Source organism: Leucoraja erinacea, chromosome 21, assembly GCF_028641065.1.
Source record: "Leucoraja erinacea ecotype New England chromosome 21, Leri_hhj_1, whole genome shotgun sequence".
In the NCBI taxonomy this organism is placed as follows: Eukaryota; Metazoa; Chordata; class Chondrichthyes; order Rajiformes; family Rajidae; genus Leucoraja; species Leucoraja erinaceus.
The window spans coordinates 17,286,520-17,302,780 of NC_073397.1; the positions used below are offsets into that span (position 1 = coordinate 17,286,520).

The 16,261-nt window shown below is 40.9% G+C and overlaps 1 protein-coding gene across 2 annotated transcripts in view; it reads left to right on the forward strand.

Annotated features, from left to right (window-relative positions):
• Nucleotides 1-15,947, forward strand: part of LOC129707311 (casein kinase II subunit alpha) — a 79,782-nt gene extending 63,835 nt beyond the window's left edge. For both annotated transcript variants that reach the window (XM_055652251.1, XM_055652250.1), the window contains exons 8-13: nucleotides 4,805-4,915; nucleotides 10,448-10,549; nucleotides 13,471-13,571; nucleotides 13,716-13,864; nucleotides 14,456-14,545; nucleotides 14,682-15,947. In XM_055652251.1, coding sequence (XP_055508226.1) covers nucleotides 4,805-4,915; nucleotides 10,448-10,549; nucleotides 13,471-13,571; nucleotides 13,716-13,864; nucleotides 14,456-14,545; nucleotides 14,682-14,797 — 669 coding nt within the window. In that variant the 3' untranslated portion in view covers nucleotides 14,798-15,947. The remainder of the gene's footprint in view (nucleotides 1-4,804; nucleotides 4,916-10,447; nucleotides 10,550-13,470; nucleotides 13,572-13,715; nucleotides 13,865-14,455; nucleotides 14,546-14,681) is intronic.
• Nucleotides 15,948-16,261: the final 314 nt, after the last annotated feature.

Here is a 16,261-nt window from a genome sequence, read left to right on the forward strand (position 1 = left end):
CCGGCAATGAAGACGCTATTTTTTACCCTAAAATAAGGCTCGAACATTTACCTGCGTCTTGGAGGCCGAAGTTTAGGCCGAGCAATGCCATTCTCGTAGCGACTGCTCCGCGGAACCTGCCACGCCTTCGAACCTGGAACTGTGTGAAGTGGGAAGCAGCTGTAAAAGGATAGCGCTGCGGGGGTGGGGGGGGAGTTCCTTTCCACAGCATGTGGGGAGTCTGGCCTGGGTCAGCACGGCGTGGGTTGTACAAAGTAGTAAACTTGGCTGGGCTGCCAGGGGTAAAGTTGCTGGGAGGGCAGGAGCGTTGAGAAGGAGGGGGCCGGCAACTGATTCACCACTGATGCCGGGACAGGACAGTGCAACCGGCCGCCACCACAGTGCCTTCTGTAGACCCGCTTGCCCGCCAGCCACGGTTTGCTTCGGCACAGACGCAACCGGTGGAGGTGGTGGTTGGCGGGTAGCTACTGGGCGAATGGCTGGCTTCTCCGTCCCGGGCGCTCTCTCTCTCTCTCCCCCCGTTATGTGATCTTCCTGTGCCAGGAAGTTCCCGTCCCTCAGACCTGAACCACACAGAGCATTGTGGGGACGGGCGAAGATGGAGGCTCCCCAGTCCTCATTGCCTCCGTGAAGGAGTTGCACATCTTCCTTTCTACTGACTAAACCAAACCCTTGATCCTGTCCCGCCAGCCGTTTTTCAAAATATAGCAACTCAAAATAGGGGTGCGTCTTCGACGCAGGTGCGTCTTCATTGCTTAGAAATACGGTAGTTATTTTAGAACAAGTAATGATTGTAATTGCCTCATGCATTGTTTTTTTTTCAACTGTGATTCTAGTTATGGTAGTCTGAAATGTTGTATTGCTGTGTTATTTATTTGACTGATTTGTAAGTAATGATGTTTCAGATCTGGGTTATATCATTCAGCGTAAAACTGGTAAAAAGTGCATCTTTCTGTCCAACTTGTGCATGAGGTTATAAGTAGTCAGTGAAGAAAACTTTTATTTTTAGCAGTTTGCTTTTTGCTTCAGTTTCCAACAATGGTAGTCTTTGGTGTGTTTTCTTGGGCATAAAAGACTAGTAATGCTGGAAACCAGAGCAAAAAGCAAACTACTGGAGGAACTCAACAGGTCCAGAGGAAGGGTCTCAAACGGAAACACCAACCATCCATTTCTCTCTACAGGTGCTGCCTGGCATGCTGAGTTTCTACAGCAGTCTGGTTTTTGCTTGTGTTTTTAGTTAGTGAAAGGGTTGGTAATTGGGCTACATTTAAATTTATTCAAATAAACCAGCCAAGACAAAACAAATTAAGTTATACATACGGAAGGATAAATGATTGCCTTTGATTTGTTATGTTTGGATGTTTTTCATTATTTTTGGGATCAAAAATAATTCTGTGAACACAGAGGGTTTCTTCACTGTCTTGTAATTCCTTTGTAAGGCTTAAGACAGTCCATTGAATCAACTTAGACAAAATGTAAATTCAAATATTTGTAATTTAGAAGTAAAATGCTATTAAGTAAAATGCTATTACCTACACACAGTTAGATCATTAAATTTCTACCAGGGCTGTGTTTTAGTCATGCATGGATGTTCCTGCTGCTGGCAGGAACTTTTATTGGCTATCTAGAGAAGATGATTATGATGGTGAACTGCACTTCAAACCGCTGCATTGCAGATAAACCTCAGTAATGTTGTTCCTTATGAGGTTTTACGGTTTTGGCCTGGGAATGATCAGTAGAGCTATCAATTAGGAATGGTGTGTGACTTGAAGATGGCAGAGTGCCCTGGCCTTGTTGCTCTTTCTTTGGCAAGGGATGGAACCTATGGGTTTTTAAGGTATTGTTGGAAGCTTTAGTGAATTACTGCCAATCTGTTGTTCTGTGATTATGATTAAGGGAATGAATACTTAAGCTGGAGGATGGGCTATTGATCAAGCAAGCTGTTTAGACCTGGGTGGTGTCAAGCTTTTTGAGTGTTGATTGAAGTTGCATTCAGCCAAACATGAGGAAAGTGTTGACCAAAGATAGACAAAAAATGCCTGAGTAACTCAGCAGAACTCTTCAGAAGAACGGTCCCAACCCAAAACGTGACCTATGCATTTTCTGCAGAGATGCTGCCTGACCCGTTGAGTTACTCCAGCATTATGTGTCAAGGTATAAACCAGCATCTGCAGGTCCTTTAGTTTCATGAGGAAAATATTGTTGATTTTGGAGCTCATGGATGGTGAAAAGCTCTTTGAAGTTAGATGGCAGTCACTCACTGCAGGATACCCACTCTCTAATCTACTTGTTTAGTCACAAGATTTATTTGGCCAATTTAGTTAAAATTATGGCTAGCGAATGTTGACAGAATGCACTTTTGTTCCATCCCTCATCAAAGGGAGTTGGTTATTTCTCTTTTTATTGAAGATTGTAGTTACTTGCCACATGTGCTGCAGATGTTTCCCACCATTTGGTCCAGTATTAAATGTTATCTAAGTATTTGCAAATGGATTTAAACTTTGTGATGAAATTAAAGCAATTGAAGGTGAAGTTTAGCTGCTGCATACCGCCTTGAGGAACTCTAGAGAGAATGGCCTGGGGCAAGATGATGGCTACCAACCAAAACAGCTGCTACCTTTATCCCAGCCACATTCTGGACCGTAGAGAGTTTTGTCCTGATTAACATAGTTTTCATTTTTTCTAGTGCTAGTTGATGCTGCAGTCAGTCAAATGCTGCCTTGACTGACTGTGTCCTTGTTTCACCCTTGGAATTCAATATATTGATTGAGGCCTCAATGAGGTCTGGACCCGTGTAGTTCAAGTTGGACTGGACTGATGCTGTTGAGCAAGTTATTGATAAATAAATGCACTTGCTAGCGCTTACTGATGGTTGAGACTAGATTGATTAGGGCTGGATGTGTAGGAGGAACCACAGAGGGGGAGAGTCTGAAGAAGGGTATAGACCTGAAACGTCACCCATTACTTCTCTCCAGAGATGCTGCCTGTCCTGCTGAGTTACTTCAGCATTTTGTGTCTACCTTTGATTAGGGCTGGAGTTGGTTGGGTTAGTTTTCTCCTGCTTTCATTATAAGCGAGTTTGGTATTCCGAAAAAATGCAAGGAATCATTGGATTTGTCAAAGGTCAAACGTATAAATAAAAATCGAACAAAGTGCTGTAATTTCAGTGAGTATAGTTTGGGTCCGATTTCTTTGGTCTTTTTTTAAGTTTGTATTTGTCGGGGGCAGATAGAGGAGGCAGATACGAGTTGGGAGGCGGGCTGGGGCCGGCGGCTGCCCATCTTCATCACAATCTCGGTGTCGGACTGAGGTGGAGATGGAGAAGAGAAGTGAATCAGGATGTTGCCTCTCCCAAGCTGTGGCTGGGTGCCGTCTCCCATAGGGTGTCACCCTCCCCTCCGAGTTTGTGGGTGCTGTTGTACTCTAGTGTGAAAGATGAGGGGGCAAGGGGCGGTGGCATCTTTCCCATTGAGAGAATGTAAGTTCTCAACAGCCACTGGAAAAGCGAGAGGCGCAGCCGATGGTCGCTGGGGAACGGCCCCCCCGGGAGCCAGAGCAGAGCCAGCTCCTTCCCCCGCGCTGGCAGCTAGTCCGGGGCCGCCCCCAGACAGGGACAGGACTCCCGGGAGGGAACGGGGACGGTCCAGCAGCAACTACGCCCGCAGCGACGGGGGGCCTGGCCCGACCCGGCCAGTCCAGGGCAGCCGGCCAACCCGGCTGGAAAGGCAGAACCGAGCTGGAGCCAGCGGTGCCACCCGGACAGTGACGGAACACCGGTGAGAGGACGGGGACGGCCCAACAGCAACTCAACAGCACCCGCAGCAAAGGAGAGCCAGGCCAGACCCCGACCACGGAGAAAACGCTAGCCTGCACACAAGCAGCACCACCGTTGCCTAGACTGTTTATCGCTAGTGACCTATGACGTGGGCACGCGCAGTCGGAATACCGAACTCGCTTATTGTGGTAACATATCTCAACACTGCTCAGTGGATTCTGTTCTATGTGCTGTAACACCTTGAATTAAAGGTGAAGCTATTTCTGGAGTGCATGTCTTCAGAATATCCTGTATGATTTTGAGGTCTATAACCTCTTATGTATCTGATGCAATCAACCATTTCTTTGTCGCTTCTTGTGGAGTGAATTGATTGAAGACACATCTGTGAAGGGAAAGCTATCAGTAGGGGAAGACAGATTAACTGCTTAAAACCTCTCGTTAAAAATTGTTGCAAATGGTTCAACGTTGTCTTCAGCACCAACATGTCTGCTTCGTATTGCGTTGGCTGTTTGCAAGCATATTGAACTGTGTTGTACTTTTGCCTTGCTAAGGTCTGTGGAGACGTATCTAGCACCTTATCCTCATCAACCCTTCTATTAAAGCGATAGGTATAACTAATTCAACCACCAACGAGTGGGTGTATAAGTGCTACACCCCTGTTCTAGTGGGTGAATGGTTATAATTGATATCAAAATGCTGTAAATTTAATAAATGCAGTCAGGCCGGTTCCTGATAACGGTGGTGAACAAATACTTGATGCATGTTGTCAGTATTTTTTATATAGGTGTTAGCTTTGAGTTATTGCTGGTAAAGGATTCAGTGGGGATGTCATTAGTCTTGGCACTGGCGTAATGTCTCCGCAATGTGTGGAAATGATGAGGTTTAGATAAGGTTTTTGAGGTTTCAAAAGAGGCTGTTAGTTTGTTAATCTTCCATTCCTCAGTTCTAATTAGTTCAATCACTTGCTCTGACCTAATTAAATGAAAATGACATCTATGCCAATCTGTGGCCTGTTTTATCTTTGACTAGTTGCGGCTGATAGATTGGGGGCTGGCAGAATTCTACCATCCTGGCCAGGAGTACAATGTTCGAGTGGCTTCCAGGTACTTCAAGGGACCCGAACTACTTGTAGATTATCAGGTGAGGCCAAGAAACATTTTTTTTTTAAACGTCTGCACTGAATTAATTTGCTCTGGTATTTTTTCCTGATTGTACCCACCTTATTTGGTTAGTTTTACCAGTTTAGTACACAGGTCAAGTACTTTGGTAGGTATGAAGTAAATCGAAATCCTCAAATCAGCTATGGAGACAGAAACCAGAACAAGGTTTTGGGTCAGTGTCTTGACATCAGAACACAACAGCTGCTGACCTACAGGGTACTTCCAGCAATCCTGTCTCCTCTTTGCCAGATGTCCAACATCTGTTTTATTTGGTTTAAGGCTTTATTTAAATTGGCAACGATTTTAATATGCAGAAGTGTGCAGAAAGGAACTGTAGATGCTGGTACATATTGAAGATAGACACAATGTGTTGAAGTAACTCAGTGGGTCAGGCAGCATCTCTGGATAAAAAGGTTGGTTGATGTTTTGGGTTGGGATCCTTCCTCGGCCCCTCCTCTGGGCCACTGAGTTACTCCAGCATTTTGTGTCCATCTTCAATTTAATATGCAGATTGTAGATGTGGAATATAGTGCAAAAAAAATCTATTTTTTGGGGTCAGCACGTTTTCTTTGCATTCAAAATCTAAGGCTCCTCTGTGGGTGAACTTGAATTCTATTCAGCCAATGTTATGTCAGCATAATTAACAAAGACCCAACCGAAAATTGGTACAGTACTCATTGCCCACTAGACACATCACATGCCACCATGAGGTTTCATATGCTGTGGTCTAGAAAACATCATGGGATATTGCCTTACATGATCAAACTTGTAAGATTATACAGTTGATTTATTCAGTTGCAACCTCTACTATTTTCAAACACTTCTAATAGCTTGGAGTTTAGACATTTTTAATTGTGAGTATAAATAATCAGGTTATTTATGATTATCTTGACACTGGAAGCTTCTAGCAGGTCAGCTTCTAGATGCTAGATTATAGTCCACCTTAAATAAATGGGATATAAAGACCCATAAAATATTATTGTAACCAGACGGGTTATATTAGCTTTAGATACCAGGCAGGTTAAATAAACTTGTTCAGTTGAAAAATATTATTTCTGACTGCTTCAGACTTTTATGAAACCCTTCCAAGGTCTTGTCATTGAACTGTTGTTGAAATTAGAATCCAACGCAGACTTCTACTCTTACCTTCTTTCCTGGGACCTTCAAGTGAACCTCCACAGTCTCTATGAACAGATCCAAATTTTATAACCCAGTCATTTTTTTTCCTATTGTCCTTTATTTCACTTTTAAATCATTCCTCTTCTCAGTTTTCAAAGTAACTAATTTCATTGGAGAGAGATTTCCAGAAAACTTAGTTTCCTTGCTAGCATTTTCAAAAATGGATCATAAGGTAATATGATAGGAGCAGAATTAGGGGCCATCCGACCCATGAACACTGCTCCGCCATTCAATCATGGCTGATCTATCCCTCCCTCTTAACCACATTATCCTGCCTTATTCTCATAACCCCTCACAACTGTACTAATCAAGCATCTATCTATCTCTGCCTTAAAAATCTCCCACAGACAAAATCCTTTTGGTGAATTTTCAATCAGATTGCAAGTGATTTTATAAATGCAGATTTAATTTACCTGTTTCTACTCTTGAAGTTTATGGAGACAATGAACAATGTTTTTTCAGACAGTTCAGTTAAAAAGGGATCTGGGCATTATGTTCTTTAAAATGTGAATTCTATAGGTTGTGGGCCAAAGGGCTTGTTTCTGTGCTGCCCTGTACTATATTCTGTGTTCTAACAAATTTTCCTTTTTTCCATTTTATCTAAAAAAATGATAAAAGTGAAAAGGATATTAAAAGTTCCAAGCATTTTTTAAGCATTTGGCAAGAGAAAATTCAACCTGACATAGCTATGAAGAGTTTGGGTAATTGCAAACACTCAAAATGGTTTGTTTTGCTCATTTGAACCTGAGATGCTGTTTATGTACGTTGAATCTGGCAAATTAAATGGTCAATTTTAAAGGAAGTCGATTGTAATATCTTTTGCTGATGCAGGCTGAGCACTTTTCATAACTTTTAATAACTCCAGGGCATTTTCCCAAAATAATAAATTGTGTGATCCAGGCTTGGCTCGAATGGGTAAAGTTTTATCTACAAAAGTCAAAATTTGTGCAGCGGAGGGAAAATAGCTTTTTCCAATAATTGGTTACAACATTTTTTTTTGCAATGTGGAAAATATATCTAACTTCTCTCTACGCACGTTGAATTCTTCTCCTCTGAACATTATAGTCTCTCCTCTGCATACTTACAGGCATTGAAATCTTTCCTAAAAGGTGTTAGCAATGGTTGGGCTATTACAAACCAATATTTTTATTACAAAATCAGCGTACCTTCTTTGCCTTCCTTCTTTGCTGCTGTCCAAACAAAGGCTCTGTGCATCTATCTAACTTCCTTATCATCTTGTCTTGCCATCATAATAATGGAAGGTAATCAACTGTTAACTTTCTCTTTTAACACATGTCACCTGGCCTGAGTATTTCAAGCATCTTCTGTTTTTAATTTAGATTTCGAGCATCCACAGATTTCTTTACTTTTGATCTCCCTCAGCTATGTTAGAAAGAAAATGTTTGATAGATATCGACATTTCCCCTTTATCTTATCTTGCCTTCTACCCCTCCACTGCCATCCTTTGCAATTTGTATTCAGTAAAAATTAAAGAGCAAGAAAAGAAGCTTCTTTAGGCTCCATTGTAAAATGTGTCATTGCATAAAATATCCTTGAGCAAAGCATGAGGGAATGTCTTGGAGAAGAGTTTTATTGGCCCTTTATCCTTTTCAGAAGACAAATTTAGTTACTTCCATTCTTGTGATGGATGTAGAATATTTGAAATTGGACTCTTAAACTTCGTGGTATCTTTGGACGGTTGATTACCTGCTCTTGCATCAATGATTACATGCCACTTTGGATCTTATTCACACTAGCATTAAGTACATGGAAATAGAATAAACAAGATGACACAGTGACGTAGATGGTAGAATTGTTACCTCATAGCGCCAGAGACCCGGGTTCCATTCTGACCTTGGGTCCTGTCTGTATGAAGTTTGCACATTCTTCCTGTGACTGTGTGGGATTCCTCTAGGTGCTCCGGTTTCCTCCCACGTCCCAAAGATGTGTGGGCTTGTAGATTTTTATTGACCATTGTAATATTGCCCCTAGTCTGTAAGGAGTGGATGAGAAAGTGGGATAACATAGAACTAGTGTTTGAGTTTAGTTTGACTTGAGTTTATTGTCACCTCTACCGAGGTACAGTGAAACGCTTCAGAAAAAAACTAGTGTGAACAGATGGATGGTCAGCATGGACTTGGAAGGACGAAGAGCCTGTTTCCATGCTGCATCTTTAAACTAAACTAAACCGGAGAATTAGCTTAAGAGGTTTCTGGATGAGATCTTTTCATAATCTCGATGTGTGTTGAACAGCCAAGAGAATTTTAAACACCACAAGTGCCCTGCGACATTGAGGCTGTCACTGATGTGGGAAGATGCTAGTCCAAATAACTAGTTTGAGGGATCTGGAGACAGTTTCACAGTAGCTAATTACATGCCCGGTGTTGTACTGAATGACTTGATAATTGTGGAGTATTGCATTGGAAAAAAAAGCCTTTTAAACACTGATTTCAGACAAACATTTTGACATCCAAAGTAAATAACGAAACTCTAAGAAAGTGTGTTTATAAAAAGGTGTCAGCTTCTCAAAGGAGAGCTGGAATTGATATTCAGGACACTAACAAAAATAATGTACTTGGCAGTTGACAAACAAATTGCCGATAGGTAGACAAAAGGTGACCTTCAAAGACAATTGTTAGAAACCGAGGCTGCGATTACTTTGGTAAATTCTAGTTGTGCTTTTTCTGATCTCTTCTATTAGAGATGGCATTTAGAATGCTACTTCAAAACACCAGTTTTCCTCTTCATGTTTAGGAGTATAAACACCTCTGTTGGTGTTGCACTTTTTTGAGTATAAAATCAAATGGTCTGCAGTTGATTTTATCTTTATAACCTTTCAGATTTATTTGATTAAATTCATATTTTGGTTTATTTAGGATGTCTTGTTTTTAGGATTTCGGAGCAAGGTTTGGTAGGACAGGAAAAGGACATTAAATCCAATGAAGGGTATCGACCCAAACGTCACCCATTCCTTCTCTCATAGAAAAACACATAGAAATTAGGTGCAGGAGGAGGCCATTCAGCCCTTTGAGCCAGCACAGAGATGCTGCCTGTCCCTCTTAGTTACTCCAGATTTTTGTGTCTATCTTTACTTATTAAGAAAGTGTTGTTTGAATTAGATTAGATCATTGTATATAAAAATGGCACCATCTTTGGCTCCTTTGCCTGATTTAGATATATGTGAGTTTTAGATGCCAGGTGTTGATCACATAACCTCTGCTGACACTCCTGATTAGAATTGAGAAAGTGTGGCACTGCTGAATGTACTGATTTTCAAGCCTGCCTCTCGGGTACTTTAAGGAGAACCGCAGCGTATTCTTTAATTTTGGACATGGTTGTTCAGTGGCTTCTTCGCCATTGCATGCTGCTTCTTTAACAATTCTTTACTGTTAATAGAATTTTGCTATGTGAAGTTTGTTTTCTAATTTCCCTATTTTACAATAATTACTAAACATCTAAGTACTTTATAACAATTAGAGTACACTCAGATCTTCTGAACTGAAAGATTAATACAAAAGTAGTCCCAAGTTTAATCATTGGTCCAGGCTGAGCTAACGTCTTAATTGAAGCACTGCCTTTTAAGGATGAAATGTGGAGCATCATTTAGGGTTGCTGTTCATAGTTGCTCTCTTATAGCCCCTTGAAAAATCTGTCCTGGGTTGGAGATTATTGGTGATAACCTTGTGCAGAAAAGATTGGCTATTTATAAATTAACTCATGAAAATTCATACTGCGAGGTACAAGAGTAACACTAATGCCTCCAAATGATAAATCAAGTTTCACTGTACCTTCATTGGTACATGTGACAATAAAATACCCTTTGACAAAAAGTACGGATTAGTAAGGGTGTCGGGTTATGGGGAGAAGGCAGGAGAATGGGGTTGAGAGGGAAAGATAGATCAGCCATGATTAAAGGGCGAGCAGACTTTATGGATCAAATGTCCTAATTCTGCTCCTTTAACATGAACAAAAGGCTGCAACCCCAGAAGGGGTGAATGTTAAGAAATGACTGTTGAAGAATTTTATGGATGGAAGATTTGTTAATTTAGAATTCTCATGTGTAATAGGGGAGTTGGTGGCAACCATTTTCTAAGGGATGCATTTCAGCAACTGAGATTGTTGCAATGTTTAATTCAAATCAATGTTTCAGGAGCTGATCATATGGCTGCTTTAGTGTTTCCACTTACCATGTCACTTATAACCTTGGAATATTTTACATGGTAATTGTGCACCCAAATTCTTTTGAAAGGGGTTTAAAAGATTTATTTTCATTATTTCAAGTGGTCCCCTGTAATTTCCACTTCCTGAAAACATTTTGTTTGGTTCATTGCAGATGTACGATTACAGTCTAGACATGTGGAGTTTAGGTTGCATGCTTGCCAGCATGATATTCAGAAAAGAGCCATTTTTCCACGGGCATGATAATTATGATCAGGTAAGAATCTTCACTTTTTCATTATGCAAGGGCTTGTTTTTAAGAATGCAACTTTTTGCACTGCCACGACTTCAAATGGGTCCAACCAGCTAATCAATGAAAGTACTTTGTATACTGCTTTTTGGGACAATCAAGAGTTTCAAATGCTTTGTCAGTTGAAATAGTAGTGTTCATCTCAGTCAAGTTCAAGTAATTAGCCTGAAGTTCCTCGTTCGAAGACACTGCACTTGCTAAATTCAGTTTAAGTTGAGAAATACACCGTGGAAACAGGCCCTTCAGCCCACTGAATCCACACTGACTCGCAATTCGTCCACTAGTTCTATCCTACACTTCAGGGATAATTTAGAGGAGCCAATTATCCTGCAAACTTCCACGTCTTTGGAACATTGGAGGAAACCGGAGCACCCAAAGAAAACTTGCGCGGTCACAGGCAGAACGTACAAACTCTGGGCAGACAGCCCCCGTAGTGATGATTGAACCTGGGTCTCTGGCGCTGTAAGGCAGCCACTCTACTGCTGTGCCATTGCGCTGCCCCCATAAGTTCCCTCTGGAAGATTTCTTCTCCTTTGCAGTAGATTATTTTGTTAGTCGCAGCCATCCCCAACCAAGAAACTAGAGTGTTTAAATTTGTCCTACTTGGTCAGATTTGGCATTTAGTAAAGTCATGGTTGATCAGTTTCTTTACTTCCATTTATCCCTCTGCGGTTCAATAGCCCTTCTTATCTGTCATTTTCCATTTTGTTTTGATAGAATTTCCTTGCTTCAACTCCAAGACAATTTGATTATTCCACATGGCATAATATTCAGAGTGTAAAAACTAAAACTCATTGCAGAGGAATAGCTGGTATGACATTGTGGCTAATTTGAGGTGAAGAATCCTGAGAATACAACTTCTGACATAATAGTAGCTAGTTTTTAAGTTATGAAAATACATTTATATAAGTGGGATTTAATTATACATAATGTATCAAATTTACTTGAAATGTGTAATTAGCATCCTGGTTACAAGTGTGTAAATTAATTGCGACAGTGTACTTTGCTACCTTTTATACCACTTCCAGTCTTCAGAATTGTTCGGTTGATTGGCACACGTCTATAACTTGAATTCACATTTCCCTTCACCGTGGCACTGTGGTGACACGGGTGGGTGGCATAACCTACCTAAAGCTCCACAAAAACAATGGGATGCATTGAAGATTTTAAGATCCATGCTGGGTGTATAAAATATATTTGTGTTTTGGTGGGGGGGGAAAAAAGCTTTTGTATTGGCCTTTTATTTGAAAACTCCTTTCTTGTATCAGGGCAAGTTGCAAAATAAATATGGATTAACGAAACAATTTACCAATATTAACTGTCCTTGTCTGGAAGGAAGGTGCATGTCTGTAATCCCCCAGAATAAACACCAGTATCTGGTTGTTTCTTAAGTTATGTATGAGTTAGCCTTGTCTGAATTATCACTGCAGGAAATCCATCCACACATTTTTATTTTATAGGCTTTCTAGACATTTGGATTTGCCATTTCATGAATCATTAAAATTCAAACTATTTTCATGGGTTTCAATTCAACTACATTAAGGGGGGATGTCAATGAAACTTACCGGATAATGAAAGGCCTAGCGAGAGTGGATGTGAAAAGAATGTTTCCAGTAATGGGAACATCTAGAACTAGAGGGCACCGCCTCAGAATAAAAGGACGTACATCAGAATGGAGATCAGGAAGAATTTCTTTAGCCAGAGGGTGGTGAAATTCGTTGGCACAGACCTTTTGGAGGCCAAGTCATGAGGTATTTTTAAAGCATCGATTGATAGATTCTTGATTAGTAAGGGTGTTAGTTATGGGCAGATGGCAAGAAAATGGGGTTGAGAGGGGAAAATAGATCGGCCATGATTGAAAAGTGCAGCAGACGCAATAGCCTGAATGGCCTAATTAGAAAATTTGCTTTCTTCACTGCCTGCTGTATCTGCATACTTACTTTCAGTGACTGATGTACAAGGACACCCGGCTCTTGTTGCGCCTCCCCTTTTCCTAATCTGACACCATTCAGATAATAATCTGAATTCTGCTTGCCACTAAAGTGTATAACCTCACATTTATCCACATTATACTGCAGCTCCCATGCATCTGCCCACTCACCCAACTATCCAAGTCACTCTGCAGCCTCATAGCATCCTCCGAGCAGCTCACAGCTTTGTGTCATCCGCAAATCTGGAGATGTTACATTTAATTCCTTCGTCTAAATCGTTAATATATATTGTAAATAGCTGGGGTCCCAGCACTGAGCCTTGCGGCAACCCACTAGTCACTGGTTGCCATTCTGAAATGGACCTGTTATTTCCTACTCTTTGTTTCATGTCTGCCAATAACCAGTTCTCTATCCATGTCAGCACCCTACTCATTCTGCTCCTGCGTCTTAGGTCATGTGGTAAAATCAATTAAACTAAATCAGAATGAAACCTTTCTGACAAACCCATGATTAACTGTTATGTAAATTAGAATGATAAAATCTGATTAACTCGGCTTATTTAAAATTTCAACCCAGGTTGAAACATTTGAATTGTTTCCCAAGACGAGGTGCATAGGGAATACAGGAACACCTGAGAAATTGTAACATCTTGAAACCCAGCAAGTGCATGGGTGTTACCTTACACTGAGTGTGAACCAGTGAGTTTTGTAACGTCACTAATTGCTTCACAAAGCGATTGGTGACGTTGCAAAACTCACTGGTTCTCTATTATGGATTCATCTCTACATAGTTTTAACTGATTACATGGTCAGTACAAACAAATTGCTATCAAAATCAAATTTTCCCAGTGAGATTTGTTATTTTATAAGGAAATTCAAATTAATTTAAGGGTTAACACTCATGTATAATCTTTGTTTCTCTGAACAATTTCAATTTCTTTCCCCTCTGTCCCTGAAGTTGGTCAGAATAGCCAAAGTGCTAGGCACGGAAGACCTATATGACTACATTGACAAGTACAACATTGAGCTGGATCCTCGGTTTAATGATATCCTGGGAAGGTTAGTAAATATCTTGTGTTAAAATGGGATGATATATCATTTATGTAACAGCATATAAATGACAAATAAATTGTGCCTTTTAATGTTTTGTGCACAGAAACAATATCGGGCAAAGTTGGGTGACCCGCTCTTACTCTGTTTCAGACACTCCCGTAAAAGATGGGAACGCTTTGTCCACAGTGAAAATCAGCATCTTGTCAGTTCAGAAGCACTGGATTTCTTGGATAAGCTGCTACGATACGATCACCAAACGCGTCTAACAGCACGAGAAGCTATGGAGCATCCTTATTTTTGTAAGTCCTGTTCTCTTAGATTGCCAGGGCTGGGTCTTGTTTCCAATTCCCATCGGAAGGACACCATTCTACTATTCCACAACCGCGTCGGTCTTTTATTGCCAACTAAACACTAGGTGCAAATGAGTTCCTTTGCCAAGGTCGGGAATGTCAGAGGGAGCTTGCAACATGTTTCCTTCAACCAATTAAAAAAGACAGGCTTTCTTTCACTATTGGGAACAGAGGGAATGGATTAAAAAAGAAAATTGATTTGGATATTTCAACAAACTGATCATATCCTTGTTGAAGGAAAAAGCAAGAGATATTGTGCATGCTTGTAGATGGACACAAAATGCTGGAGTAACTCAGTGAGTCGGGCAGCATCTCTGGAGAAAAGGAATAGGTGTCATTTCTGGTCGAGACCCTTCAGATGAGAGTCAGGGGAGTGGGAATCTAGTGGTATGGAAAGATGAAATGAACAAATTAAATCCAGTAACAATGATCAAGGAACGATGGAGGCCACAATGGTTCATTGTTGGTTGTGGAAAAGGTGATAACGAGTGGATACAAACACATGCTTGTACCAAGTTTTTATTCTGTTTTGCTCCACAGACCCAATAGTGAAAGACCAATCCCGAATGGGCTCCTGTGCTAACATGCCAACTGGTAGCACTCCAATCAGCTCAGCCAGTATGATGTCAGGTCAGTTTTGCTGCCTTTAGCATCTTGTACCAGACGGGTGGGCTTTCCTACTGGTTGACGTCCACTAACTTTAAATCTGTTCAAAAATGTTTTATTCCTTCATGTGGTTGATATTGTTTAATCTGTTTGTCCACAGGGATATCTGCAATGCCAACCTCCTCACCACTGGGACCCCTTGCTGGCTCGCCAGTCATCTCTGCTACCAACACCCTGGGGACGCCGGTTCCTGCCACTGCTGGAGCCCAGCCTTGATGTCACCCTCCTGACTACTTGTAACCCTGGCAACAGCCTGGTCACCCCTTTCCACCCCCTCCCTTCCACCTCACTCCTTGGAAGCACAGGGAACCAGCTGGGCTTGTCACGTCTGAGCAGTTGCTTATGGATTCTCTTCAGTTCAATCATTTTGAAAAGGAAAAAAATGGCAGATTTTTACTTGAGAATTTTTTTTTTTGTGTTTTGTATGTTACAAACTTAGAGACAGTATACCTCTTTTAGTCCTACTAGGGCATATGTAATGCCTCTGTCAGAAATTGTTGCCTACACAAAAGCACTTGTTCAGTGTTACCACATTTCCCCCCCTAAGGTTTTTGAGCGGACGACGTTACTTCTCTGAGCATTGTCTGCTGCCGTAAACTTAGCAACTTGGAAATAATTTATTTTGAAATAATCATCTTTTCATTCAAGTCTTTTTTTTTTTACCAACAATGGGAATAAATGCGATTTGCAACTTTGCCATCTAAAATCCAAGTGGCCTGTATTGGCTATGCTAAGAGAGATTGTCTCTGACCTCCAACCTATTGGAATTGGAAATATTAAATACTGGAAGCACAACATTAAATGTGTACTGTGCTTTTCAAAGTACTCTGGCAAAACTGCTGTTATTTAAGAGTATCTTGAAAGCTAATTTGTTCCTTCACGTTTTAATGTTTTTTGCTTGAAAAAAGCAAGCAAGCTTTCCTCTTTTTTGTCCCAAGTACAGCATACCATAAAGTTACTTTGGTTAATGCAACGGTTTTCAGAGTTTGAACCATGGTGAATTTATTTTGAAACTCTTGGACTGAAAGTTTTTAACAGCTCTGAGTATATTTCCACACACACGGCAGCACCAGTACCATTAATGCCACGTAGACAACCACTTTATATGCTCATTTTCCATTGTTTCAACTGTTTTGTTCTGGTTGCCTTTTATTTAAAGCAGTTAAAGGGAAGTGGGGATGTTGAATCCTAAAACGAGAGATTCAGCTTTTTTCGGGAGGGTGGGGAAGGAAAATTTGTGGGTGTTTTTTTTTGTTTTAAAGAAAAAATGTTTAGAAGCAAGGCTGCTGCTGGTGATTAGTGAGATGGCAGTTGAGTAAATACTGTGTTTGACTACATTTTATTAAACAGGCCCTGGTTACATATTCATCATCCAGTTAGGTGCATTATTTGTTCTTTCCACTGCATTTTATCATGTGGTATGTGCATTTGCCTTCTTGGATGTATTGAGTCAGACTCTGAGTCATTGGGGTAACCTTACTGATGCCCTGTAGGCTGCAGCGATGAGGGTACTTCTGCAGCTCAGTTGGTGCTGGGGCTTAATGGCATTGTGCATGTTTATATGCAGAAATGTGGTGGTTATGCAGTGGCCATACATTGCTATTCATTGAACAGCAGTACCCATATACATTCACATATTAATAAATGCAGAGCAGTGCTGTTTGTATTTGTGAGTACAAG